The 26,984-nt window shown below is 37.9% G+C and overlaps 1 protein-coding gene across 1 annotated transcript; it reads right to left on the bottom strand.

Annotated features, from left to right (window-relative positions):
* Positions 1–10,944: 10,944 nt before the first annotated feature.
* On the bottom strand, positions 10,945–26,597 carry prpf31 (PRP31 pre-mRNA processing factor 31 homolog (yeast)). The gene is made up of 14 exons (XM_083760984.1): positions 26,455–26,597; positions 23,357–23,575; positions 21,523–21,583; positions 20,437–20,520; positions 20,227–20,324; positions 18,205–18,311; positions 17,709–17,878; positions 16,832–16,989; positions 15,552–15,641; positions 14,256–14,383; positions 12,951–13,023; positions 12,716–12,844; positions 11,845–11,943; positions 10,945–11,226 (listed from the first exon to the last, which is right to left on the bottom strand). Exons 2-14 carry the CDS (start codon positions 23,573–23,575, stop codon positions 11,113–11,115), a joined length of 1,530 nt encoding a protein of 509 aa, XP_083617110.1. The 5' UTR covers positions 26,455–26,597; the 3' UTR covers positions 10,945–11,112.
* Positions 26,598–26,984: the final 387 nt, after the last annotated feature.

Below are 26,984 nucleotides of genomic sequence, written 5' to 3'. Positions count from 1 at the left end.
AAATCCTCAAAAATGATGAAAAACGGCGTGCTATAGTATGCCGAACGGTAGGGGCTATAGCCCATGTTCAAAAATTATGAAAAACGAGGTTAAAAAATAATTTCAAAATTTCAAAAAACGATGGGCTATAACCCATGTTTTTTGAAATTTAGAATTTTTTTTAAATCCTCAAAAATGATGAAAAACGGCGTGCTATAGTATGCCGAACGGTAGGGGCTATAGCCCATGTTCAAAAATGATGAAAAACGAGGTTACATTTTTTTTCAAAATTTCAAAAAACGATGGGCTATAACCCATGTTTTTTTTAATTTAGATTTTTTTTCAAATCCTCAAAAATGATGAAAAACGGCATGCTATAGTATGCCGAACGGTAGGGGCTATAGCCCATGTTCAAAAATGATGAAAAACGAGGCTAAAAAACAAATTCAAAATTTCAAAAAACTATGGGCTATAACCCATGTTTTTTGAAAATTTGAATTTTTTTCAAATCCTCAAAAATGATGAAAAACGGCGTGCTATAGTATGCCGAACGGTAGGGGCTATAGCCTATGTTCAAAAATGATGAAAAACTAGGTTAAAAAAAAAATTCAAAATTTCAAAGAACGATGGGCTATAACCCATGTTTTTTGAAATTTTGATTTTTTTTCAAATCCTCAAAAATGATGAAAAACGGCATGCTATAGTATGCTGAACGGTAGGGGCTATAGCCCATGTTCAAAAATGATGAAAAACGAGGCAAAAAAAAATAATCAAAAAACGATGGGCTATAACCCATGTTTTTTGAAATTTTGATTTTTTTTCAAATCCTCAAAAATGATGAAAAACGGCATGCTATAGTATGCTGAACGGTAGGGACTATAGCCCATGTTCAAAAATGATGAAAAACGAGGCTAAAAAAAAAAAAAAAAAAAATCAAAAAACAATGGGCTATAACCCATGTTTTTTTTAATTTAGATTTTTTTTCAAATCCTCAAAAATGATGAAAAACGGCGTGCTATAGTATGCCGAACGGTAGGGGCTATAGCCTATGTTCAAAAATGATGAAAAACGAGGCTAAAAAAAAAAATCTAAATTTCAAAAAACGATGGGCTATAACCCATGTTTTTTGAAATTTTGATTTTTTTTAAAATCCTCAAAAATGATGAAAAACGGCGTGCTATAGTATGCCGAACGGTAGGGGCTATGGCCCATGTTCAAAAATGATGAAAAACGAGGTTAAAAAAAAATCAAAGTTTCAAAAAACGATGGGCTATAACCCATGTTTTTTGAAATTTTGATTTTTTTTTCAAATCCTCAAAAATGATGAAAAACGGCGTGCTATAGTATGCCGTACGGTAGGGGCTATAGCCCATGTTCAAAAATGATGAAAAACGAGGTAAAAAAACTAATTCAAAATTTCAAAAAACGATGGGCTATAACTCATGTTTTTTGAAATTTTGAATTTTTTTCAAATCCTCAAAAATTATGAAAAACGGCGTGCTATAGTATGCCGAACGGTAGGGGCTATAGCCCTTGTTCAAAAATGATGAAAAACGAGAAAAAAAAAATCAAAAATTTCAAAAAACGATGGGCTATAACCCATGTTTTTTGAAATTTTTAATTTTTTAAAAATCCTCAAAAATGATGAAAAACGGCGTGCTATAGTATGCCGAACGGTAGGGGCTATAGCCCATGTTCAAAAATGATGAAAAACGAGGTTAATTTTTTTTTCAAATTTTCAAAAAACGATGGGCTATAACCCATGTTTTTTGAAATTTTGATTTTTTTTTTCAAATCCTCAAGAATGATGAAAAACGGCGTGCTATAGTATGCCGTACGGTAGGGGCTATAGCCCATGTTCAAAAATGATGAAAAACGAGGTTAAAAAAAAAATCAAAATTTCAAAAAACGATGGGCTATAACCCATGTTTTTTGAAATTTTGAATTTTTTTCAAATCCTCAAAAATGATGAAAAACGGCGTGCTATAGTATGCCGAACGGTAGGGGCTATAGCCCATGTTCAAAAATGATGAAAAACGAGGTTAAAAAAAAAATCAAAATTTCAAAAAACGATGGGCTATAACCCATGTTTTTTGAAATTTTGAATTTTTTTCAAATCCTCAAAAATGATGAAAAACGGCGTGCTATAGTATGCCGAACGGTAGGGGCTATAGCCCATGTTCAAAAATGATGAAAAACGAGGTTTAAAAAAAAAATCAAAATTTCAAAAAACGATGGGCTATAACCCATGTTTTTTGAAATTTTGATTTTTTTTTCAAATCCTCAAAAATGATGAAAAACGGCGTGCTATAGTATGCCGTACGGTAGGGGCTATAGCCCATGTTCAAAAATGATGAAAAACGAGGTAAAAAAAAAAAATCTAAATTTCAAAAAACGATGGGCTATAACCCGTGTTTTTTGAAATTTTGAATTTTTTTCAAATCCTCAAAAATTATGAAAAACGGCATGCTATAGTATGCCGAACGGTAGGGGCTATAGCCCATGTTCAAAAATGATGAAAAACGAGGTTAAAAAAAAAATCAAAATTTCAAAAAACGATGGGCTATAACCCATGTTTTTTGAAATTTTGAAATTTTTTCAAATCCTCAAAAATGATGAAAAACGGCGTGCTATAGTATGCCGAACGGTAGGGGCTATAGCCCATGTTCAAAAATGATGAAAAACGAGGTAAAAAAAATAATAAAAATTTCAAAAAACGATGGGCTATAAACCATGTTTTTTGAAATTTTGAATTTTTTTCAAATCCTCAAAAATTATGAAAAACGGCATGCTATAGTATGCCGAACGGTAGGGGCTATAGCCCATGTTCAAAAATGATGAAAAACGAGGTTAAAAAAAAAATCAAAATTTCAATAAACGATGGGCTATAACCCATGTTTTTTGAAATTTTTAAATTTTTTCAAATCCTCAAAAATGATGAAAAACGGCGTGCTATAGTATGCCGAACGGTAGGGGCTATAGCCCATGTTCAAAAATGATGAAAAACGAGAAAAAAATAAAATCAAAATTTCAAAAAACGATGGGCTATAACCCGTGTTTTTTGAAATTTTGAATTTTTTTCAAATCCTCAAAAATTATGAAAAACGGCATGCTATAGTATGCCGAACGGTAGGGGCTATAGCCCATGTTCAAAAATGATGAAAAACGAGGTTAAAAAAAAAATCAAAATTTCAAAAAACGATGGGCTATAACCCATGTTTTTTGAAATTTAGATTTTTTTTCAAATCCTCAAAAATGATGAAAAACGGCATGCTATAGTAGGCCGAACGGTAGGGGCTATAGCCCATGTTAAAAAATGATGAAAAACGAGGTAAAAAAAATAATAAAAATTTCAAAAAACGATGGGCTATAAACCATGTTTTTTGAAATTTTGAATTTTTTTCAAATCCTCAAAAATTATGAAAAACGGCATGCTATAGTATGCCGAACGGTAGGGGCTATAGCCCATGTTCAAAAATGATGAAAAACGAGGTTAAAAAAAAAATCAAAATTTCAAAAAACGATGGGCTATAACCCATGTTTTTTGAAATTTTTAAATTTTTTCAAATCCTCAAAAATGATGAAAAACGGCGTGCTATAGTATGCCGAACGGTAGGGGCTATGGCCCATGTTCAAAAATGATGAAAAACGAGGTTAAAAAAAAATCAAAGTTTCAAAAAACGATGGGCTATAACCCATGTTTTTTGAAATTTTGATTTTTTTTTCAAATCCTCAAAAATGATGAAAAACGGCGTGCTATAGTATGCCGTACGGTAGGGGCTATAGCCCATGTTCAAAAATGATGAAAAACGAGGTAAAAAAACTAATTCAAAATTTCAAAAAACGATGGGCTATAACTCATGTTTTTTGAAATTTTGAATTTTTTTCAAATCCTCAAAAATTATGAAAAACGGCGTGCTATAGTATGCCGAACGGTAGGGGCTATAGCCCTTGTTCAAAAATGATGAAAAACGAGAAAAAAAAAATCAAAAATTTCAAAAAACGATGGGCTATAACCCATGTTTTTTGAAATTTTTAATTTTTTAAAAATCCTCAAAAATGATGAAAAACGGCGTGCTATAGTATGCCGAACGGTAGGGGCTATAGCCCATGTTCAAAAATGATGAAAAACGAGGTTAATTTTTTTTTCAAATTTTCAAAAAACGATGGGCTATAACCCATGTTTTTTGAAATTTTGATTTTTTTTTTCAAATCCTCAAGAATGATGAAAAACGGCGTGCTATAGTATGCCGTACGGTAGGGGCTATAGCCCATGTTCAAAAATGATGAAAAACGAGGTTAAAAAAAAAATCAAAATTTCAAAAAACGATGGGCTATAACCCATGTTTTTTGAAATTTTGATTTTTTTTCAAATCCTCAAAAATGATGAAAAACGGCGTGCTATAGTATGCCGAACGGTAGGGGCTATAGCCCATGTTCAAAAATGATGAAAAACGAGGTTAAAAAAAAAATCAAAATTTCAAAAAACGATGGGCTATAACCCATGTTTTTTGAAATTTTGAATTTTTTTCAAATCCTCAAAAATGATGAAAAACGGCGTGCTATAGTATGCCGAACGGTAGGGGCTATAGCCCATGTTCAAAAATGATGAAAAACGAGGTTTAAAAAAAAAATCAAAATTTCAAAAAACGATGGGCTATAACCCATGTTTTTTGAAATTTTGATTTTTTTTTCAAATCCTCAAAAATGATGAAAAACGGCGTGCTATAGTATGCCGTACGGTAGGGGCTATAGCCCATGTTCAAAAATGATGAAAAACGAGGTAAAAAAAAAAAATCTAAATTTCAAAAAACGATGGGCTATAACCCGTGTTTTTTGAAATTTTGAATTTTTTTCAAATCCTCAAAAATTATGAAAAACGGCATGCTATAGTATGCCGAACGGTAGGGGCTATAGCCCATGTTCAAAAATGATGAAAAACGAGGTTAAAAAAAAAATCAAAATTTCAAAAAACGATGGGCTATAACCCATGTTTTTTGAAATTTTGAAATTTTTTCAAATCCTCAAAAATGATGAAAAACGGCGTGCTATAGTATGCCGAACGGTAGGGGCTATAGCCCATGTTCAAAAATGATGAAAAACGAGGTAAAAAAAATAATAAAAATTTCAAAAAACGATGGGCTATAAACCATGTTTTTTGAAATTTTGAATTTTTTTCAAATCCTCAAAAATTATGAAAAACGGCATGCTATAGTATGCCGAACGGTAGGGGCTATAGCCCATGTTCAAAAATGATGAAAAACGAGGTTAAAAAAAAAATCAAAATTTCAATAAACGATGGGCTATAACCCATGTTTTTTGAAATTTTTAAATTTTTTCAAATCCTCAAAAATGATGAAAAACGGCGTGCTATAGTATGCCGAACGGTAGGGGCTATAGCCCATGTTCAAAAATGATGAAAAACGAGAAAAAAATAAAATCAAAATTTCAAAAAACGATGGGCTATAACCCGTGTTTTTTGAAATTTTGAATTTTTTTCAAATCCTCAAAAATTATGAAAAACGGCATGCTATAGTATGCCGAACGGTAGGGGCTATAGCCCATGTTCAAAAATGATGAAAAACGAGGTTAAAAAAAAAATCAAAATTTCAAAAAACGATGGGCTATAACCCATGTTTTTTGAAATTTAGATTTTTTTTCAAATCCTCAAAAATGATGAAAAACGGCATGCTATAGTAGGCCGAACGGTAGGGGCTATAGCCCATGTTAAAAAATGATGAAAAACGAGGTAAAAAAAATAATAAAAATTTCAAAAAACGATGGGCTATAAACCATGTTTTTTGAAATTTTGAATTTTTTTCAAATCCTCAAAAATTATGAAAAACGGCATGCTATAGTATGCCGAACGGTAGGGGCTATAGCCCATGTTCAAAAATGATGAAAAACGAGGTTAAAAAAAAAATCAAAATTTCAAAAAACGATGGGCTATAACCCATGTTTTTTGAAATTTTTAAATTTTTTCAAATCCTCAAAAATGATGAAAAACGGCGTGCTATAGTATGCCGTACGGTAGGGGCTATAGCCCATGTTCAAAAATGATGAAAAACGAGGTAAAAAAAAAAAATCTAAATTTCAAAAAACGATGGGCTATAACCCGTGTTTTTGAAATTTTGAATTTTTTTCAAATCCTCAAAAATTATGAAAAACGGCATGCTATAGTATGCCGAACGGTAGGGGCTATAGCCCATGTTCAAAAATGATGAAAAACGAGGTTAAAAAAAAAATCAAAATTTCAAAAAACGATGGGCTATAACCCATGTTTTTTGAAATTTAGATTTTTTTTCAAATCCTCAAAAATGATGAAAAACGGCATGCTATAGTAGGCCGAACGGTAGGGGCTATAGCCCATGTTCAAAAATGATGAAAAACGAGGTAAAAAAAATAATAAAAATTTCAAAAAACGATGGGCTATAAACCATGTTTTTTGAAATTTTGAATTTTTTTCAAATCCTCAAAAATTATGAAAAACGGCATGCTATAGTATGCCGAACGGTAGGGGCTATAGCCCATGTTCAAAAATGATGAAAACGAGGTTAAAAAAAAAATCAAAATTTCAAAAAACGATGGGCTATAACCCATGTTTTTTGAAATTTTTTAATTTTTTCAAATCCTCAAAAATGATGAAAAACGGCGTGCTATAGTATGCCGAACGGTAGGGGCTATAGCCCATGTTAAAAAATGATGAAAAACGAGAAAAAAATAAAATCAAAATTTCAAAAAACGATGGGCTATAACCCATGTTTTTTGAAATTTTGATTTTTTTTTCAAATCCTCAAAAATGATGAAAATCGGCGTGCTATAGTATGCCGTACGGTATGGGCTATAGCCCATGTTCAAAAATGATGAAAAACGAGGATTAAAAAAAAATCTAAAATCAAAAAGCGATGGGCTATAACCCATGTTTTGTTTGTTTTTTCAAATCCTCAAAAATGATGAAAAACGGCGTGCTATAGTATGCCGTACGGTATGGGCTATAGCCCATGGTCAAAAATGATGAAAAACGAGGATAAAAACAAAATTAAAAAATCAAAAAGCGATGGGCTATAACCCATGTTTTTTTTTGTTTTTTTCAAATCCTCAAAAATGATGAAAAACGGCGTGCTATAGTATGCCGTACGGTAGGGGCTATAGCCCATGTTCAAAAATGATGAAAAACGAGGTAAAAAAAAAAAATCAAAATTTCAAAAAACGATGGGCTATAACCCATGTTTTTTGAAATTTTGAATTTTTTTCAAATCCTCAAAAATTATGAAAAACGGCATGCTATAGTATGCCGAACGGTAGGGGCTATAGCCCATGTTCAAAAATGATGAAAAACGAGGTTAAAAAAAAAAATCAAAATTTCAAAAAACGATGGGCTATAACCCATGTTTTTTGAAAATTTTAAATTTTTTCAAATCCTCAAAAATGATGAAAAACGGCGTGCTATAGTATGCCCTACGGTAGGGGCTATAGCCCATGTTCAAAAATGATGAAAAACGAGGTTATTTTTTTTTTCCAAATTTTCAAAAAACGATGGGCTATAACCCATGTTTTTGAAATTTTGATTTTTTTTTTCAAATCCTTAAAAATGATGAAAAACGGCGTGCTATAGTATGCCGAACGGTAGGGGCTATAGCCCATGTTCAAAAATGATGAAAAACGAGGTAAAAAAAAAAATCTAAATTTCAAAAAACGATGGGCTATAACCCATGTTTTTTGAAATTTTGAATTCTTTTCAAATCCTCAAAAATTATGAAAAACGGCATGCTATAGTATGCCGAACGGTAGGGGCTATAGCCCATGTTCAAAAATGATGAAAAACGAGGTTAAAAAAAAAAATCAAATTTTCAAAAAACGATGGGCTATAACCCATGTTTTTTGAAATTTTTAAATTTTTTCAAATCCTCAAAAATGATGAAAAACGGCGTGCTATAGTATGCCCTACGGTAGGGGCTATAGCCCATGTTCAAAAATGATGAAAAATTATTGCTCTTGTAATCCATTCTTCTGCTATGTTGCGGAGGAATTGCGGAGTATTGCGGAGGAATTGCGGAGTGTTGCGGAGGAAGGTTAAAAAACAAATTCAAATTTTCAAAAAACGATGGGCTACAACCCATGTTTTTTGAAATTTTGAATTTTTTTCAAATCCTCAAAAATGATGAAAAACGGCGTGCTATAGTATGCCGAACGGTAGGGGCTATAGCCCATGTTCAAAAATGATGAAAAACGAGAAAAAAATAAAATCAAAATTTCAAAAAACGATGGGCTATAACCCATGTTTTTTGAAATTTTGATTTTTTTTTCAAATCCTCAAAAATGATGAAAAACGGCGTGCTATAGTATGCCGTACGGTAGGGGCTATAGCCCATGTTCAAAAATGATGAAAAACGAGGCTAAAAAAAAAAAAAAAAAAATCAAAAAACGATGGGCTATAACCCATGTTTTTTTAAATTTTGAATTTTTTTCAAATCCTCAAAAATGATGAAAATCGGCGTGCTATAGTATGCCGTACGGTATGGGCTATAGCCCATGTTCAAAAATGATGAAAAACGAGGATTAAAAAAAAATCTAAAATCAAAAAGCGATGGGCTATAACCCATGTTTTGTTTGTTTTTTCAAATCCTCAAAAATGATGAAAAACGGCGTGCTATAGTATGCCGTACGGTATGGGCTATAGCCCATGGTCAAAAATGATGAAAAACGAGGATAAAAACAAAATTAAAAAATCTAAAAGCGATGGGCTATAACCCATGTTTTTTTTTGTTTTTTTCAAATCCTCAAAAATGATGAAAAACGGCGTGCTATAGTATGCCGTACGGTATGGGCTATAGCCCATGGTCCAAAATGATCTCTACCGCAACATACTTAAAAGCATAGCGGTGTATGAGAATGGGTGTTGCGGAGGATGAGAAACTGTTTCTCATCCTCCGCAACACCCATGATGATGTTTTTCTAACAACATAGAAGCCTACATTCTTACACCTAGCAACCCCATTCTAGCCTACTGAGGTTCATCTTACGGTGGACATGTTTGCCTGAAAAGGAATATTTGAAATGTTTCATGGTTTTAGAAATATAGTGCTTTCAAATGTACAATGGGGCTCAATGGCAGACATTGGCACGTCAAAAATCACTTTCACCTAGAAACTCCATTCACACTTTTTATTATTCAGCTTACTGTGGAGACACATGCTGGAACTTTTTTACTTTGAAATGTTTTATAGTTTCTGAGTTATTTAACTTAAACGCTCAATGCATTCTCTATGGCAATAGCACAAACTTTGGAATGCTACTAGTCCTACATACTTAACCCTCTAACACCCGCATTAATTTCTACTTGCAAAAAATTGATTTCAACCTTACTACTACTTTGTACTACTAGGACTAAGACTAAAAAATATGTTAAAAGAAATAAAAAAATAAAGTTTGATGATTTATAATAATTATATAATAATTATATAATAATAATTATAATAAATTAATAATTTGGGGGATATCTTTCACAATAATGAATAAAACATGTTCTAGACATTCTAATGATCACAAAATAACATATATTACAATTATTTTATCTACTTTTATTAGGGTAAAGGTCAAAAGTCTTAGGTTAAAAAATGTTCAAAATCGCACAGAGTCCAGACATTTTTAATTTGTGTGAATTTCAGCCTCTGTGGGGGAGTATTTATATGCAAATATCATGACCAATGGCATTGCAATGGCATTGCAATGAACATCACTGATGACGTTTAGGTGAAAAAAGAACAGAAAAATTAAATAATAATTTAGTAATTAATTAAAATAAATGTGTTGCTAAAGCAACGCTGGGTCTTAGATGGTTAAACCTACCAACCCCATTCTAGCCTACTTAGTTTCATCTTACGGTGGACATGTTTGCCTGAAAAGGAATCTTTGAAAGGTGTCATAGTTTTAGAAATATAGTGCTTTCAAATTTGAGACTTTTATAATGGGGCTCAATGGCAGATTTTGGCACGTCAAAGATTCCTTTTCAGGTAAACATGTAAGTAACCGTAAGATGAACATAAATAGGTTTGAATGGGGTTTCTAGGTGTAAGTATGTAGGACTAGTAGCATTAGTAAAAAGTAAAACAGTACTAACAATCTTCTGTAGTAAATACTGTGGAGGTAAGAAACATGTGTACCAGCCCAGACAATGTTGCATTATGTTGTTAGATGTGGATAAATCAAGCTATAGTATAAAGCAGACAGTTCTGTTTTTTACCTGATGACTCTGAGTGACTGGAAACCTTTATGGAAATGAAATTGATGTGTTCTTTCCAGCCAAGTTTCTCGTCTACTAAGACTCCTAAGAATTTATCAGAGGCAACTTGTGATATCTTATTACCAATTATAATACATTTACAAACGCCTTTACAGTATTGTTTTTTCCACCAAATACAAATGCAGATTAAATCTTCAGGTCTTACTGCCACCATGTGGTCATCTTGTGGCACCACCAGGAATATCCCTTCAGTGAACTTTGAAAGAATAACCAATATGTCAAATGTGTCTCATCATGTACAAAATGTGAGGGATATGTGGATTTCCTGACATAGTTCCGTCATGTTATTCATCTGTCTACCGTCAAAGCATCTGCATGCATTGGAAAAATAGGAGCAGCACTGTAGAAAAACTGGACTGACAAGTCTTGTTTGTATCAATGTCTGCCTTGTTGACATTTGGTGTTCATTGCTTTAAACTAAGAACAGTATCAAATGTTTTTCAAATGTGTCGAGGTTAATAATATAGTATGCACATTACCTTAGAGTTTGATTATTTCTTCAGTTTTTATTATAAAGTTATAGAGGACTGTCAATTGTTAACTCAGTAACAGTTGCTATAGAATTCTGATGTATATTTATATTACAGAATCATCACAGTGATCCATCAGTCTAGGTAGAACCATACACTTTGCTATGCCATTATACAAATTACGAGAACATGTCAAAAGTCTGCATTGCATTTATTCAAATTGGACCAAAAATAGAATAAAAATAAGTCAAAAGGTATAACATAAAATACAGAAGCAAACTTATACACATAAAAAAAAACCCATCTCTTCACTGTGGTTGAGTAAAGGGGGGGTTGGGGGGGTACTGTATGGTTTTACAGTTACATCTTCTCTTCTTTCTTGACTTTGAGGAACTCTGCCATGTTGGAGAAGTATTTCTGGTTGGCCTCAGCCACCTTCTTCTCTGCTGCCCCAGGGTTCACGATCTCCAGACCCTGACCACAACAGAGGGAAACAGCCGTTAGGAATAAGTAACAACCGTGGTAATCTTTAACCCATTCCGGGGCGGTAACCCCTTTTGGTGTTTAATTATGTTATACTTTAGCCATTGAAAAATAGCAGATCTACAAGCTCATAGCGCGGCACCAAGTGCCACGCTACGAGCTTGTAGGTCTGCGATTTTTTTAAATTGTGAAAATGTGGCGCAAACTTTTGAATATATATTCTTTCAGAGCGAACATTTTTAACTAAAATCTTTGCTTCTGGTGGGTCCATGGAACAACATATTTTGACATGGGGGGGGGGGGGGGGGGCAAATACATATAATTTAGTTTGAGCACCACTGACATAGAAACATAGGGTTCTTCAGAAAATACATTTTGTAGAATCGAGCTCAGGCCAAATGGGTTAAGCCCCGACTACTACTTCAATCATGGTTTCTTAAATGGAACCTGGGTGTTTTAGCACGTGCCTTATTTTACTTATTCCGCCAGCACAGCTCAATTTGATTTTTAGCGACCTTCCGATATCAAGACCGCTCCGCAAACCGTTCGGCCACCGCTGCCCCTCCCACCGAACAACCAATCCCATGTGCAGTGGGTCATCTTTGGTACCTGGAGAGGAGTGAACGCTACACTGGAGCTGGTTCCATTCGACCTGTCTCTGACGGTGGACTTCCCTCCATACGTCATGCTCTGCTTCTGCAGTGTCCTCTGGGAGGGAAAATCAAACACAAGACGGCATGTTCAAGACATTACAGTAAGTAAACATTGTTTTATAAAGCGCCATTTAAAACACTTACAAGGTGCTATACAGTGATAAAATAGACTAGTGCTAAGTGGGCATAGGAAAGCAGTCAACTGACACAAGGGGAGACGGTATGGGAGAAACTACTGCAAAGTCTCAGTTTTTAGAGGAAAAACAAGAAAAAAGGCCAAATGAAGTATCAAATGTGTCTTCCATTTAGACACCAACGGTCTCAGTATTTTCGGGGGTTGAACGAGAACGCAACGGCACTTTGTCTTTTTCCATTCTGATCGTTGCCATGTAAACATGGCCTTAGTTTTGCGTCTAGCTTTTGCGACCGACCGACTCAGAAGACCTGAGAGACGTCACGTTGCCAAGGAGATGCAGTAGTTCAGAGATGTAGCGTCCTTTTTTTGTAAAATAATTAATCAATCATGATTAATCTAAGAATCGATGTAGTTTTCCCACCCCTAGTTCCTACATTACACATCATGTTTCTCAGGTGTGGTCTCATGGAATAAAGAACAATTAAATATCAAGACTGAAAATGAAATGTTTTAGGCCGACCAGCTGAAGAAATCACATATTTGAGGCCACTAAGGTTGCTTTTATGACATTTCTGAGACCAGTCATGTTTCTGGAAGGTGCTTCTAAAACTTGTATTCTATTGCTAGTTTTATCACTTCAAAAACTCATGTATCGACTGAGAACTTTAATCCAGGTGGTCTGGCTGTATACCTGGAGGGACTTGGAGATCCTGGCCTTGGTGGCGTCATTGACCAGGGGGCCTCTGACGCGCCCACTGCCACTCTTCCCCAGTTGACCCAGACTGAAGCCCAGGTCCTCCTGGTACGCATCGTCCTCAATCTGAAAAACACAAAGACCGATTCAATTATTAAACCCTCCCCATCCATAATAAACCAGAGTGTTTAACGTGGCAGCATTTTGAGAAACACCGAATCCCATTCCTGACCTCGGCGAACGTCATCCTGTTGGCATGTTTCCTGATCTCCGTCAGTCCGAGACGCTCCTTCATCTTACGATACCTTGAGGAGGAAACAAAAAACAGCTGTGGTCAATTCCAAGGTTAATTATGAAAACTAGATGTGGGGTGAGGGGGGAGCTTTTCCAGCAAGGCTCTCTGTCTTAACTAGGGAAGGAGCTCGTTAATCTTTATTGATAACGAGCACCTTATCGATCAGGCTTGTTGAGCCGGGTTCTTATTGAGCCCACTATCGAGCATAATTTAATTATTGTTTTGTGGAAATACGGGAGACAATAAATTCTGAACAGAACAAGTATATTTTACTTTTAAAAGGCAGTTGACCTTTTTACCAATAAAATAATATTAAAGAAACTGTTAACTGGTTAATATGTGTACCGTCACTCTAAAAGCGTAATTTCGTTTATGCGGACAGCACTTTAAGACCGACATGTTTGTGCCAGCATGGATTATTACATTTATTTCTTGACCGCCTCTTGTCTTGATTGTTTAAACATGACGTCATGGGGCGCTATGCTCGATAACAGGCTTACAGCGATTATCGAGCTCCATCCCTAGTCTTAACCACTTAAACCCAATTTACTTTGTTGGCTCCGGGAACAGGGATCCTAGGTAGGCCTGTCACAATTATTACATATAATCGTCAAATCGCAAATTATTTGAGATAATAGCAATTATTTTGCATAATCGTTCCAACATATTAAAAAAGTAGTGGAAATAGCAGATGTACAAGCCAACAACGCATCGCAATGCGCTGGATCGAGATGCGTTGTGAACTTGTAGAACAGCCATTTCTCCACCATTCACTATAAAAATGCAATCCATTATTATTATTATTCATATACATGAAATTATAATTTATATTATTAAAACTGTTTAAGTGCCAGGGACGTTATCCCGTCTTATTGCCGTTTTTTATTCTTATTCTTATTATTTTTCTTCAACCATATTTTGAAAATTCCTCTAATCTGGTGTACAGGTGATGACATGCACATTACATGCATAATATAATTACAAATTCTTTCTTTCTTTATAATGGGAGAATTGGCACTCAGAGCCTAAACTGGTGACCACCAGGTGGCACTGAAAGAGTTTGTAATTTGTAAAAAAAAAAAAAGAAAAGAAAAAAAAAAAAAAAAAAAAAAAAGTTAATCGCAATTATTTGTGCGACAATTAATCGTTGCATAAAATGTATAATCGTGACGGCTAGAATTCAAGTGGTTCTAATTATGACCTATGCAGTGCGAAGGTTTCTAAGAGTGTGTGTGTATATACCTCCTTCCTCCCCTCTTCTTCCTCTGTCCATCCAGTGGGGCTGGTAGTGGTTTCACCGTCTTCACTGGAGGAGGTTCCTGCCATTTATCAAACTTCCTCTCAATCTCCTCCTTCAGGTCGTATCCCACCTGCAGAGAAACACAACAGGCCAGGTGGCGGTCGGGATAGGAATGGTGGCTCACATTTGGGGATTCAGGGGATGGCATTTGCCCGTGTTCACATTGAACCTCAAATTCTGTTCAGGCATACATAACAATTTAGCAGACGCTCTTAACCCATTCTGACCTGAGATCAGATTCTAAAAATGTCAGTCGCTCTTCGATTTTTCAAAAATAGCAGACCTACAAGCTTGTAGCGCGCCGCTCGTAGCGCGCCACTTGGTGGCGCGCTATGAGCTTGTAGATCTGCTATTTTTCAATAGCTGAAGCATAACATAGTGCTAACACCAAAATGGGTTCCCGCCCAGAATGGGTTAATCCAGAGCGACATACATTAAGCAAGAACAAAAAGGCATGGGATACATGACATCACATAAAAAAGCATTTATCATGAAACATGCATAAGCTAAGAACGTAACAGTGGAATATATAATGAAACTATACATATATACACTATACTATGCTATACATATGTACTATGACGTGCTATGACTACATACAATTATAGTGCCGTCTACATAACATGCTATAAGTCTGTATCAAATGCTATCCAAGTCTACAGAAATGCTATCTAAGGGGGTAGGGTAGGTGCTATGGGTGCCATGATGGAGTCTGAAAAGGTGGGTTTTCAGACTACGGCGGAGGATTGGGAGTGACGCTGCAGTTCTGACTGCAATGGGAAGTGCATTGCACAGTTTTGGAGCCAGAAGGGAGAAGAGTTTGTATGAGAGAAAAAATAGAGTCTGCAACACTGGTATGAAAAACTCAGCTCCACTGGTTTATTTGATTCAACGTTTCGATCCCTTAGGATCTTCTTCAGGAATTCCTGAAGAAGATCCGAAGGGATCGAAACGTTGAATCAAACGTTTTCTCTTGTACTGCCTTTTGTCTAGCACCTGGGCTAGAGTGGAGATGCATGCTCTATTTCCTTTAGAAGAGTTTGTATGCCCCTTAAAGCTTCAATGCACTGCTAAAATACTGTTGTAGTGGTCGGAGGTTAAAAAAAAAAGGTGTCACCCACCAAGAAGAAACCCGAATCAAACATTGTGAAATATCAGTTGAATGAGAGATTCCTTCCTTTCAAACAGGAAGGCTGAACATGAACGAAACGGGGATGTTGCTTCGTGTTGCTCCTCACCTTGCCGTCTGCGCTCTCGTGGAAGCTGTCCACTCTGGAGGCCAGGGTGCACTTTGCAGACACCAGACGAGCTGCCTTCCTCCTCAAGTCCTAAAGAAAAACACACACGAGGGCAAAATATAATATACAATTCATACAATGTACAGTGGTTCCCAAACTCCTTCATGTCAAGGACCCCCAAATGGACACTAATTAGCGCGCAGACGCCCATTAGGAAAGATATGCCAGGGACCCCATAAGAGAACATTTTTACGGCTCTAGCAGTGATTCTCAACTTGCTTTAATTTCAACCACCCTCAGTTTGATATGCAATATGGCTACGGACCCCCATTTAAACCATTATGACCTGAGATCAGAGTCTAAAAAGTTCTTCTACATCCTGACAGTTTTCTGAAAAAGCTATGTTTCTATGTCAGTCGTTCTTCGATTTTTCAAAAATAGCAGACCTACAAGCTCGTAGCGCGCCACTCGGTACTGTCATTGTTTAACTACAATGGGTCTCCCAAAATTAAATTCAACTAGAATGGCGCAATTCTGGGAAATTGCGAGTGTGGTTGCACTGTTTTGGCTCAAATAGATCTCCAAGTACAGTATAATGATATTGACCCACATGATGTCACAGGGGGTGGAAATAATAAATAGACTTTTTGAGGTTAGTCTATAAATAAAGTCAGGTAATTACTATAGTAATGCCCCGTTAGGACAACCACACTAATGATAGAGATGTTGCCCACATCCAAAATCTATTGTTGTGTGACATTAAAGCCTAATAACGTTCAAAGTTGTTTTCAGCAATGTTGGCAACAGTAACTCTGTGAGTAGAGGTGCCGTCTGTGAATCGAATGGTCACTAGTCCGACCCATTCTGGGCGGGAACCCCTTTTGGTGTTTTTTTAAGCATTATGTTATGCTTTAGCTATTGCAAAATAGCAGATCTACAAGCTCTTAGCGCGGTGCCGCACTATGAGCTTGTAGATCTGCTATTTCTTTTAATCGTTAAAATGTGCCTCAAATCTTTGAACATATTCTTACAGAGCGAACGTTTTTCACTCAAATCTTTGCTTCTGGAGGGTCCCTGGAACAACATATTTTCAGATGGGGGTCGGCGGCCAATTACATAATAATGTTTGGGGTCCTTGACATGAAACACTGAGAACTACTGACACAGAAACATGAGGTTTTTCAGAAAACTGTCTCAGGTCTAAATGGGTTAAAGTCTACAAAAGAAAAAAAAAGAGGAGCTGTCAGAGCGACCGTGTGAAAACCTGTGTGTGCACTGACCGGGGGCAGCGTCTGCACCACGTCACAGTGGTAGATGTAGCCCGTGTGAGGCAGCAGTGAGGTGCTGCTGAATCCAGCCAGGGTTCTCCTCTGGGCTCCCAAGAGCATGAGATTACAGGCCGGCATCTTGGACAGGTTGGTTAGACCACCAGCAATACCTACATACACACACACACACAGATCACGAGAAACAATGTTGAGATGGAACTTGTGTACACATACATACATATAGGCTACAGGCCCCCATTTAACCCATTATGACCCGAGATCAGATTCTAAAAATGTCTTCTACATCCTGACAGTTTTCTGAAAAAGCTATGTTTCCATGTCAGTCGTTCTTCGATTTTTCAAAAAATAGCAGACCTACAAGCTCACCACTCACCGAGTGGCGTGCTATGAGCTTGTAGATCTGCTATTTTTCAATAGCTAAAGCATAACATAATGCAAACAACAAAAGGTGAAAAACACAAAAATAATAACATAATAATTATGATACAACACATTCCTAAAACATACACTCATACACATTCATTGTTGCGTTTCATTCCCAACTAAGGGACTGCAATGGAAATAAGCCGTTGGCTTTCTTGCATTTATCCTTTTGATGGTGATGTATAACTATTTGCATTTTTCTGTACAAATTCTTTTTTTAAACTGACGAAACCATCCAATGCTCTGTGCCAATGCTCCAAGCATCCATCGTCCAGGCATCGCTACTCATTTGTTGATTGGGATACATGACGTGCCCTTTTCTGCAGATCTCTCATTTTAATTGCAACCACAATGAGTGTAACTGACAGCAGTTAATCATCACACCAGATGTAACGCGATAATAACGACCCATTTTATCATATAATTGTTGACCGTCTTCACTTACCCATGATCTTAGCGGCTGTCGACGCCCCAACGATGACGGAGAGATTTGGAGCAATGAAGGACATTCTGGACTCCACGTATTCATAGATCTTGTGTTTTGATTGGTTCAGCTCCAGAGACATTTGACAGGCCTCCTCCAATCGCTTCAACTCATCGTCACCTAGCATCGTCCTAAGACAATCAAAACAGTTTTTGTTTTATTTGATTACACACACACACACACACACACACACAAGTTCATATCATTTAACAAGCCGGCAATGACAGTCATATTTGAAGATAGATAGATAAAAATGTTAGCGTGAGTTAGTAGAAACTAACTGTTAGGAGCAGTGGCTGCCATTAATATCACATCCGGGACAAGTTAGGCTTTATGTGCCTTGCTCGAATAGTAATATGGAATATAGCTGAGATCAAAAGAAGCCGACAGTCGGTGAGCAAAGTTTGTACCCCAAAAGGGGTACAAAGCTTTGTGTGTTTAAATTCACTGTACAGACCCCTGTGTGGTTGAGGCTGTAACGCTGACCACCATGATGGTAGCATTGGTCAGGATCTGCTGCAGGTTCTCGTTGTTCTTGCACTTGTCGAGGTTGTTGCCCAGTTCCTGAAAAGCAAACACACGTCCTTCTTTAGAGAGGCTGAAATATAATATAATACAACTTTATTTTTACAGCACCTTTCAAAATTGCAATTACAAAGTGCTTTACATTCAAAACAGGAAAATAAGCAGAAGAAAACATTGCAAAAAAACAGCAAAATAATAACAGCAGCAGCGAAAATCAACAAACTAAATACAAAGTATGAATAGGAGTTGGCACTGAAGGCCAATCTATAAAAGTGCGTTTTAAAAAAGGGATTTAACACTGAATCAGCACGCTTGATCTGCAAGCTTGATTTTAGCCTACAGACTTGTGGATCACGAAGCCCTTTAGTTGAAGATCTCAAGCTACGGGTTGGGACATGGGGGAAATTAGATCGGCGATGTAGGGAGGAGCGAGACCGGACCTAGCCTTGTATGTGGTGAGGAGGAGTTTGAAATCAGAGGTGGATAGAAATGATTTGATTTTGGCGATGTTTCTTTTTTTTTTTGCGGCTTACGCCTTTTATTGATTTTTTAAGGGACAGAAAGTAGGCTGACAGGAAACGGGAGAGAGATGGGGGGATGACATGCGGTAAAGGCCGTGTCGGGTCCGGGAGTCGAACCCGCGGCACACCGCGACTGGATCACCAGTCCGGTGCCCAGACCGTTACGCTACGGCCTGGGCCTTGGCGATGTTTCTTAATGATAAAATGAGGATTGAGTGACTTTCTTAATATGGTGTTCGAAGTTGAGGTCGGGATCAAAAGTGACGCCGAAACGTTTGACAGTGGGCCTGAGATTTATGGTTAAGGGGCCACGGTCCTTTTCTATTTGGGACTCTGGCGAGAGGGGGGCCAAATACTAGCACCTCTGATTTTGAGTCATTAAGCTGGAGGACGTTTTTTTAACATTCAGCTTTTGATATCGCCACGTCCCTAGCCTCTAAACATTAGGAAACCACCCTCCCAAAAACAATTTGATTACATAGAATTTGGGTATCATTTGGGTACATTTCGCTATTGAAATGTTTAGCACAAATAGGATATATTGTTTAGAACTTTAGATCATGCAGCCATGTGCTCTTATACTAAAACTAGCTGTTCAGGTTTGCTATGAAGTGATCTCAATTCAATTCAATAAGCCTTTATTGTCTCCGAGGAGAAATTTGTCTTGGGCACCAACTCCAGACAGACATACTGTACATATACAGTTCATACACCACAGTGTGCAAATATATCAAGAGGTTCAAGTATTACAGTATTGCACTCTCCCTTCATAAGGTCTTCCCCGTTCCCGGCAGTAGTTAGTCTATAGGTTAGTAATCTGTTATTATCGAGTGCTTTGATTGACAGTGGAACAAAGGAGAATCTATTGAGCTTACAGTATGGTGACCTGTACCGTCTGCCAGACGGCAGATGTGATTTGGGTCTTGGGTGATTTTGAGGCCCTGCTTCCTCACTGTTCTCCCAAAGATTTTTTGAAGAGAACATGGGGGCTGCATACCTATGATTTTACCAGCCCTCCGACTATAGGTTTTGAAGTTGGGATTTGAGTTTGACGGACAGGTTACCAAACCATGTGGTGAGTGATGCCATAACCGGCTGATGGATTCTACGAGAGGCTCTAGTAATTACGTTGCACCACTGATCAGACAGACTGTGTCCATATCAGAGGCACTCCGGTGACAAATGCGCAAATTGCTGTTCATCTCATTTTTGGATGAATCAAAAATACCACATCCAAATGTCTTTGTCCCTTTTGTGCCCATATATAGAGATCTGTCTAGTTCGTATCTGTCCGTCTACCAGTGTCCCTTTTATGCCCATATATGGCATATCATATGGATCGGCGGTTCGGGACAACCGCCTATCGGAACAGGTCGACACTGAAATTGTTGTACAGTCGGTCACTTGAAAACCGATCTCGACCGAAAACTCACCTTAACTGTCAGGACGTAATCTAGAGAATTTGGCACCAGGGATTCCAACTCTGGGAACCTTTTGGAGTACTTGTCACGGACAAACTTGTGAATGATATCTGATGAAGAAGAATAAAATGAAGGTCAATATTTGTTTGCATGGAAAATAATCAAATTAAATCTGTTATTTCTAGGCTCTGTGAAGTAGGAAATATCACAGATAAAACTCACTGAGTTCATTGTCGATCTCCACTGTGAGGTTATTGGCAGCTACAATCAGTCTGTATTCTGGGTCAGACTCGACCGGGCCGGACACTGCAGGGGGAAACAATGGAACACATCATTCAGATGTCATCAGAACATGTCGCTATTCAGTATTTTAGCCATGACGTGAGCGCCCCCTCCGGAGATACTTCCGGGTCCAACTTTTGTGTCGCTTTTGTGTCCCCATAGTTATATTGTGACACTCCGTCGGACTAAATCTGAGACGAAAACAAACACGAAAGTCTCATTTTACCGCTTTCCTCGCGACAACAAAGCTGCTGCTCTCCCAAGTCTGGCTGTGACAGGCCGTCTGCCCCACACTGGATACTATCGCCATTTTATTTCATTCTAAATATGCCCCCGACATATTGTACTGAGCAAATGGACTGTTACCATCTTCAATAATAATGATAATAATAGTCTTTATTGTCTCCACATCATGTATTTTCTTTATCATGGACACTTAACATTAATAATTCTACTCTAGTTGGAAGCATTAAGACACATTTTAACACTCAATGGCTTCCTTTCTGAAAAATAAAGTCATTGTAAAAAGATTCACGCGTTTAGATATTCTATTTACAATGAGAAGCGGACGGGAGCTGGTGCCACTTGGACCCGGCCGTAACGTAGCACTACAAAATGACGTCGGATTTAAATATCGAATTAATCATCATCATAAAAGAAGATAAAATGGAACCGGATTAGAAGTGCAAAATGATTGCTCAACAATTTAGCTAGAACCATATGACAGTCATTAACTAGGACAGATATCAGATCATAGCATTCAAATCAGCCACACGTACATAAAATAATAAATGTCTTAACTGACATTCAGACAGGGTGATTGATTACCATAGGTCTTTTGCATTTTCATGCTTGGCCCTAATAGTCGTATTTTTGCGATTATGATGATCAATTGTGGAACGTGGATGCTAAAATGTATAATAGATGGCTCTTCCACCCCAGGCCAGTAGAACAATGAACGCAGAGGGAAAGAAACATTACAGACAGTTGGGCAAAGCAGAAAATCAACATTGTGGTCATTCTCACCTTCCGAGTTCTTGCGCTGCTTCCCAACGTAGCGATCAATTTTTTCCATGATTTCTGAAAACTATAGACATAGATTATTAACCACATGAACCCTAGAGTTCCTATTCTGGAGCAAATATAGAGATGTTTGTACTGCATTTGATCCTGATTCGAGCAAATACGATGGCTGCGTTTACATGAGGGCTTTTTCATTCAGAATGAAAACTTCAGAATTAATTAATTCAGAAGTAAGTTTTTTGCTGCGTGTTTACATGGGAAATGGTCATTCCGAATGAGTGTTTACATGGACAATACTTTTAAATCCCATTATTTCATTCCACATCAGGTTTGGGGCTGGGAAGGCTTCTGATTGGATGGGGGGCGGGGCGGATATGTTTACGTCCAGTGGTGGAAAGTAAATAAGTACATTTACTTTAGTACTCTACTAAAGTAAAAACATTAGGTATTTCTACTTTACTTGAGTATTTCCAATTTCCAATACTTTTACTTCTACTCCACTACATTTCAGGTAAAACAAAATAATAATAAAAAAACACTTTTATGCCATATTACTTTATATTTGATGTATCCTGTAGCCTATGAGAGGTTGCTCTCAGAGATGTGAAATTAAACATGTCTAGTTTCTTATAATTAATCGCAAAACAAGAGCATAATATAGCCATACCAATTACATGGAAACAGGCATGCGCAGAAAGACCAGAATGAACTTAAATCCGAATGAGTGTTTACATGAGTCCACAATTGTTTCAATAGGATTTAAAAATGTAATAATCCGGTCAGTTACATCAGATCTAAGTTTAAGTCAGATTGGCCATTTTCATTCAGATTTAAGTTTTTGTAGGTGTTTACATGACAACTTTTAATAGGATTTAACTTTTATTCTGAATGAAAAGGGGATTTAACTGTCCATGTAAACGTAGCCATTGGCATCGGCATCCTGAACTGAAAATGTATTTCATCCTCATTAAAGTGCTGGAGTGATGAGACTAGAGAGATGAGAGACCTCCTGTTACTGAACAAACACTCTATAGCAATGATTTCTATCAGGAGAACATTTAAATATCACTTCCATCCAGCCACAACATTTCAGGGTTGCACCCTCAGTAATGACATAAATACACAAAGCCACAGGATCAGTGACGGCTCATAACAAACAGGTTTCTTTAATTAGTCCAGCTTTATCAGGAACCTAGCATCATACCTTGCAACAAAAATCCACTCACAAGCATCTTAGGCATCGCGAGGTAACCTTGATAGCATAACCATTAGCCTCACTCACTGGGGTAACCCAGGGGCTAGACTTCCATTTATGCCATCATGGGACCCCCGAGTCGACCCCCATATGAAAGGTTGACCACCCGGCCGATATGAATATATGTTTTGGCTACAATTAGATGAAATGGGTCGAAATGACACAATTATACAAGAGAAATGGTGCATTGCCGTATAAATCTTAACCACTTAACCCATTTAGACCCGATTTAAAAACATTAACTTTGAAAGAATATATATTCAAAGATTTGGGCCACATTTTTACGATTTTTCAAAAATAGCAGACCTACAAGCTCATAGCGTGCCACTCGGTGGCGCTATGAGCTTGTAGATCTGCTATTTTTCAATAGCTAAATTATAACATAATGTTTAAAACACCAAAAGGGGTTCCCGCCAAAATGGGTTAAGCCCTATATATTAGGTAGCCAATCTACAAGCTTGATATTGTATGGTCTGATATTTCTGCTAATAAAATCTGATAAAATCTGACATTCACAAATAGGAATGAAATGTTGAAAGTGGCTAAAACGTAAAAAAAACCCACAAACGCTATCAAACTAACCTGTTTGCTGTTGCGCAGCTTGGCGATGGACGCCACACTCTCAGCTCCACTGTAGTCCACCTCCATCTCCTCTGGGATGTCCTCCAAGCCCCCTTCTGACTTCCCCCCTTCCACCGCCTCTCCATCGCTGTCCTCCTCCTCTCCTCCGGGATAGAGCCCATCCTCGCCCTCGTCTCCGGCCTCCTCCAGATCCGCCAGCAGCTCGTCCGCTAGAGACATCTTGTGGACGAGAAAATAAATACCGTCTTAATTCAGTTACTGAATTCCATTTGAATCTTGATCTTGATCTTGTCCTTGTCGGCCCTGAGGTAGGAAGGGCTCCTTAGGTCATGACTGGTTCTCAAGTGTTTTCGTGTCAGGACACTTGACGCATTTGGGTGCAGAGTGACTCCCATTTGAAAGGTTTTGTGCCAGGGGACGCCCTTAAGAGAAATGTTGTCACCATTTGTCAAGATTCTTTGAAAATAGCTGATCTGCAAGCTCACAGGGCTTAAGTATTTAAATTGTTCATTTTCATGAGGAACCCCTGGAACCAATCAAGGACCTGTGCAGGACCCCACTTAAAGAAACTCTGTCTTACGTGATTTTGTAATCACCATCACTTTGCTTTAACAAACAGATACTGTTAATTGCAGTTACTGTGATTGAATAAAGCTGAAGACTGCTATGTTTCTACTACTGTCTGGAATGTTAAACCTCGTGTCACCAGACTTTCCACCTCAGAGGAAAGCCTGGTCTGTTTTTGTTACTTATCGCCCGTGTGATCAGGTCTAGGTGAGGTTTAGACCGGTTGATAAAACATTAAAAACCCCTCTTATTCCTGTTTGAGGGTTCCGCATTTTTTTGCCATCGCTTTGTTTTGGTCCCCCGTTTGTTTTTAGTCTCGCCAATCGCTATGAGTTGAAATTTAAAAAAAAAAAGATATACCAAACGAACTATTCCCACAAAGTACTCGAAGAAACTTGTCAGATTCATACGCCGCATCGAGGCCTTTATTGGGTAGGCCCTAAAATTATGATGCCCTTGATCACAGGGAATTTGGGGTAATGCTGGTTTGAGGGTTCCTGCCGATGACTAGTACAAAGTTAATCCAGTGACTACAACAACAAGGCCCCTGATTTAGGGTATACAGTCATTTTGTAACCAATGCTAAAGAGCTGGACAATTATATGAGTATAAGCATTATATGCATTTAGTGTTAAACCTCAATATTTGATTGTTATCATGCTTTCTCCAAGCTTGTGCCTTGACTGAATTTACACAATAAACTCAACAGGGTTGACGATACAGTGGCATCCCTTACAAAATGTAAAGTACTGTATAGTATAGTAAAAGTAATAAAAAGTATAGTATCATTAAATTAAAATATAATATAATTAAGTAGTATCATATTAGTAGCTCTGGTCCATAGCCCTAATGCTTCTTTGCTGCCGTTGCATTTAGGATAGGAGTGCATTAGGCTATGGACCAGAGCTCCATATTAGATGGACTGCGTCTAATATGATACTATAATGATAGGCTACTATATAAACATTACATTAAGTGACCCAGTACAGTGAGTACACCGAGTAGAGTACTATACTGGGCTTAGAGTAGCTCTGGTCCATAGCCTAATGTAGCCCTAGCCCTCCAAGCAGAACCCAATGGTACTGAAGTTTCTGACATTTTTGACGACACAGACCATGGGGTCCTGTTGCAGCAGTATCCTGCCACCTGGTACGCGGACATAATAAAACATAAACACCGTGTTTACGGCCTGTCTGCGCTCTTTGACGACTTTTTTTTCTTCGTGTGAGGGCTTCTGAATCTGTGAACTATAAGTACCTATACATGCTGCTGCGAATATCTCCTGTGGCGCGGAAGCCGTTAAGTCTTTTTAATCTTTGTTTGACCGATTTGGTCGCTTTGATTCTTCTCTTCCTTCCTTGTTTATTGATAGCCATGGTTCATGACTCTCGTATTCATACGAGAGTCATGAAGAAACTTCACCCTGTTTTTGGCGAATGCTGCATTTACAAGATTTCCGTATATATAAACATTCAGATTTCAAATATAAAGTACTCACAATTTGTCCCACGGGTGTTAGTTAGTAGCAGCTCCAGCGATTAGAATTTCTGCATCCCGCGTTGTTTAATAAAAAGCATTTTTATCCGAGGTGTTATTTTGCCATTGGCTTTCAACTACGCGCCCCTATCGTTCGGGAGGAGGGTGGCACTCAGAGTGTTCGATATAGGTACGCTGACCGCCCTGCCAATACAGACTAATAGGCGAGTGCGCTCCCGGTGTGCAACTGTGGATTTCCCAAACGAACCCAGTTTGAAAAAAGTAGCCGGGGCGCTCGGACAAAAATGCTTTTTATTAAACAACGCGGGATGCAGCAATTCTAATCGCTGGCGCTGCTACTAACTAACACCCGTGGGACAAATTGTGAGTACTTTATATTTGAAATCTGAATGTTTATATATACGGAAATCTTGTAAATGCAGCGAGCGCCAAAAACAGGGCTAAGTTTCTGCATGACTGTCATGATAATCATCATGGCAGTCATGTTTCAGGGCTAGTTTATTGACACCTCATTGTACCGCCTATCTGGCTAGCTAGTGGCGCTATAGCTATGACAGAGCAGATCAGAGGCAGGGACGTAGCCGCACAAGCCAACCGCACACCGGGAGGCGGTACAATAAACGGTAAACAAACAAGAAGAAATAAAGCGACCAAATCGGTCAAACAAAGATTAAAAATACTTAACGGCTTCCGCGCCACAGGAGATATTCGCAGCGGTTTGTATAGGTACTTATAGTTCACGATTTCAGAAGCCCTCAAATGAAAACAGGCCGTCAAACGGCGCAGATACGATGTTAGTGAGCATATTTATGTCCCCTTTCAAAAAATCCCATACGAAAATATAGTTATGAACAGGGACCCTACAATAAAGTGACATCAACATTTCAGAAAAGCTTTATGGAGGGTTCCGAGAGCGGCTAATGTAGCCCAATATTTAGACTCTGAGCCTGAAGAAGCTAGTTAGCCAATGTTTACATGAACCACAACACTCACTCAGTCACACAATAAATTAATGGCATATCAAAGTAACTCACCTCGGGAATGTAATATCCCCGTCGTTCAAGAAAACAACGTGTTGTCACTGTTGTGTGACAAAGGTTTCAGTTGTATTGTTATTTGTTGTTATTAACTTTAGCCCGATGTTTCAGTCCTTCGTGCTCCACGGCATCGCGTCGTCTTGAAGTTCTCACCGTTTACCGTATCGTCGCACAAAATATACGTCAGCCGTTCTTCCTGTTGCTGTTTTATGGCGGCAGCCAAATTAAGTGAGTAATCACCATCGCCACCTCCTGGAGTGGAGTGGAATCTGGATTAAAAAATAAATCTGAATAAAATATAGGACTATAATTGTGTTACACTGTCTTAAATTCTGTCTGTCTGTCTGTCTGTCTGTCTGTCTGTCTGTCTGTCTGTCTGTCTGTCTGTCTGTCTGTCTGTTCGTGCTCTGCGTCTTCCACTGTCACTCCAGCCACCTGAATGTCCTCTCTCACCTCATCGCATCCCTAAACCTCCTCTTTGGCCTTCCTCTTCTTCTCTTTGGCCCCAGCTCCATCTCCGGCATTCT

This window comes from Protomyctophum parallelum, assembly GCF_964188405.1.
Source record: "Protomyctophum parallelum genome assembly, chromosome: 3".
Classification (NCBI taxonomy): domain Eukaryota; kingdom Metazoa; phylum Chordata; class Actinopteri; order Myctophiformes; family Myctophidae; genus Protomyctophum; species Protomyctophum parallelum.
Note: the sequence above shows the minus strand (reverse complement) of the source record. Positions and strands in the feature narration are given on the sequence as shown.